Below are 2,967 nucleotides of genomic sequence, written 5' to 3' on the forward strand. Positions count from 1 at the left end.
AGGCAGACGGACATATATTGGAAGAGGGAAAAAAGGGGTTTGGGGGAGGGGGAGCGGGGGGATGCTAAAAAGATGCCTGAACCTCCGGTCCCCTCAGCCAAAAATAATAATAAAACGGACCTCAAATATGTATAAAAAGCAGGGAATCCAGAGCGAAACTTCATGTCGATGAGAAAACTGAACTCTCGCGAAGACACAAGTCTTCGGAGCCAAAGAGACAACTGGAACAATGCAGAGAGAAATCCGAGGCAGGTGTCGTTTGCTATGTCTCGGAGAATTTCGGAGCCCGGGGCCGCAGCTGGTCTTCGAAGATAACGGGAAATATGGCGGGTTTTGAAATGACGTCCGGAATTAAATCGAGATACGCCTATGTCGTGCTAGATAGATGAAGACGAAGTGGCAGCGAGCGCTGCGTCTCGGGATGTCGAGACAATGGAGAGAGAGAGAGAGAGAGAGAGAGAGAGAGAGAGAGAGAGAGATTATTACTGATACTGTACTTCTGCTAAGAGTACGGCGGTATCGATATCTTTTTTGTAAGCTGAATCTATTTCATTATCGGCATTACAAGAAAATGAACCAAAATTTCAGTTAAAACAGAATATGATGCCCAAAATAGCTGTATTGAAAGTGAAATATGAATGTGAATTACTGTAATTCATGTTCAGTAAAGCGCGAATTTAGACGCCCATGATGAACATAACTATCTTTTCATTCCTTTCTTCATTTGTAATTCATCTCGCTAATTTTATTTCCACGGTCTATTGCCATGAAATTCATGTGTTCCAATGTTTTTTTCCCGGCTCAATTTATATTAAGATTTTCCCTTCTATGATGAATGCATCGCTTGTAATTTTCTACAGACATATGCACATATGAATATAGTCCTTGGACTAGTGTGGGTTACCAAGCTCCGTTCCCTTACGGTTCTGTGACACCTACTTTTCATCACTATTTTGACTGCCTGTAAAAGGAAAATGAGTCCCTCTACGATGTTCAAAGTCCCGCTACAACTTTGGAGGTGTATTCGGTTCTGAATCGCCTTTGATGCATAGCCCATATTTTCAGTCGCCTCGTTCTTGCTATTGGTGTCCAGGGGTATGAGGTATTCAAGGATGAAGGGAATTTTATCTCTCTCATTCAGAATGTAATTTTTCCGGCTTTCAACTTTAAACAAATTTACCCTTTCATAGTCTATTGGTATATATCTTGTTAAATTATTGTATTTAGAGATGGAAAATCAGATCAGCTTCACAAATGACACTCAGTGATACATCTATGTTAAAAATAGGCAGCTGAAAGACTGCCCTATAAATATCACGATTTTATTTCCAACTATAACTTGGCTTAGGGTACACACACATATTTATTTGGCAATTTTCGTAGGTTTCCTAGGTTCAAACAGGCTAGTTGCGATAGAAAAAATCTCCAGTGTCTTTCAATAACATCTAAGGTAAATTTCATAAAATAAATTTTATTCTGACAGTATATTCACTTAAGCTTTAAGCTACATCATCTACCATACATAATCTTCGGATATTTTCATACTAAAGATAGTGTACTTAGATATAACAATTTCATAACATCATCAGTATTATTAGTGTTAGACAACACCAAAAATTAACCAGAAATTGGCTGTTAACCAAATGAAAAAAATGTCAATTAATAAGACAGTAGCGTTTACACATGAAAAAAGTGGAAAGTCTGCAGGAAATACTGAGTGATATCTCGAATTTCAAAACGCAGGACGGACAGATATGGCCGCATTTTCCCTTACCGCTGGTCAGCTGATGGCAGATACATTGGTAAAGGCAATAAAAAAATGCCTCTTTATGCAAACTGTACCTAAAGTTATGGTCAGAGATGAGATCATGAAATTTAATGGGTGCCATTTCAAAGACAGTTCCGAAGTCGTGGTGGGATTCGAAATTTGACCGTTCGACCTTATTTTTTCAATTTTATATTTTGTGAAGTTCAATGGGTGATCGAGGTTGGTTTCGGAGGATTATTGTTGTCTGTTTGTATAATCTTTTCTTAGCATATTTACTTGGACAAAGATGCTGGAATAAAAGCAAACATATACATTTAGTGCAATATATATATCTATATATATGTGTAATTTATATATGTATTATATATATATATATATATATATATATATATATATATATACATATATATATATATATATATATATATATATATATATATATATATATATATAATATATATGTACACATATAATTCACTTGGCCATGGCCATTGTACTTTTAACCTGCCACACTTTTTTACTATTAATCAAAAGGAAGACAGAACCAAACATTCACTTTGTATTGGCAAGTCCTTGGTTGCAATATTGGTTGGTTGAATAAATGATTTACAAAAATATAATGGCAGATCAATTACTACGAACAAAGGACAGAAAGGTGTCTCTAGAATGGGTTAGTTGTGTTATGAAGTAAACATAAAGAACTATGGGATAACTGTCTATTTGTTCTCACAAGGGAAACCAAAAAAGAACTTGTAAATATTATGGATAGACAATCTTTTATTATCTGAATATGGAAGAAACAAAGCACGTGTCACAGGCGATTTTGATGTAATAGGTGTTTGTTTTGGTATGCCTTCTTATTTTTGTGTGACAGAAAGAAAATGAAAGTAACAGAACAACGAAGGTGTGAAATGACCATTATGTTACCAGAAGCATTTGTTTTTTGACTCTTGATACTTAGTATGATATTCTCAGTGTATATGATATACGAGTATATTAATGTATGCATCATAAACATTAATTTGCTCTAGTGACAGAGCAATGAAGATTTTCTCAGAGAGGAAGCACTTTAAACGTTGACATGAACAATTTCAACCCGAGTGAATCTGAATTCCCGGAATTAAGAATGTGTGAAGAAAACATTAATTTTGTGAGGAGAGATACCAAGAAAGGCGAAAGAAAAGGAGAAGTCTGAAAAG

General features: G+C 35.5%; 1 protein-coding gene across 1 annotated transcript in view; it reads left to right on the plus strand.

The window, feature by feature from the left end:
• Nucleotides 1-2,434: 2,434 nt before the first annotated feature.
• Nucleotides 2,435-2,967, plus strand: part of LOC135209966 (probable G-protein coupled receptor B0563.6) — a gene marked incomplete in the record, with an annotated part of 385,379 nt that continues 384,846 nt past the window's right edge. The window contains 1 exon segment of the mRNA XM_064242692.1: nucleotides 2,435-2,438. Coding sequence (XP_064098762.1) covers nucleotides 2,435-2,438 — 4 coding nt within the window.

This window comes from Macrobrachium nipponense, chromosome 39, assembly GCF_015104395.2.
Source record: "Macrobrachium nipponense isolate FS-2020 chromosome 39, ASM1510439v2, whole genome shotgun sequence".
NCBI classification, from domain to species: domain Eukaryota; kingdom Metazoa; phylum Arthropoda; class Malacostraca; order Decapoda; family Palaemonidae; genus Macrobrachium; species Macrobrachium nipponense.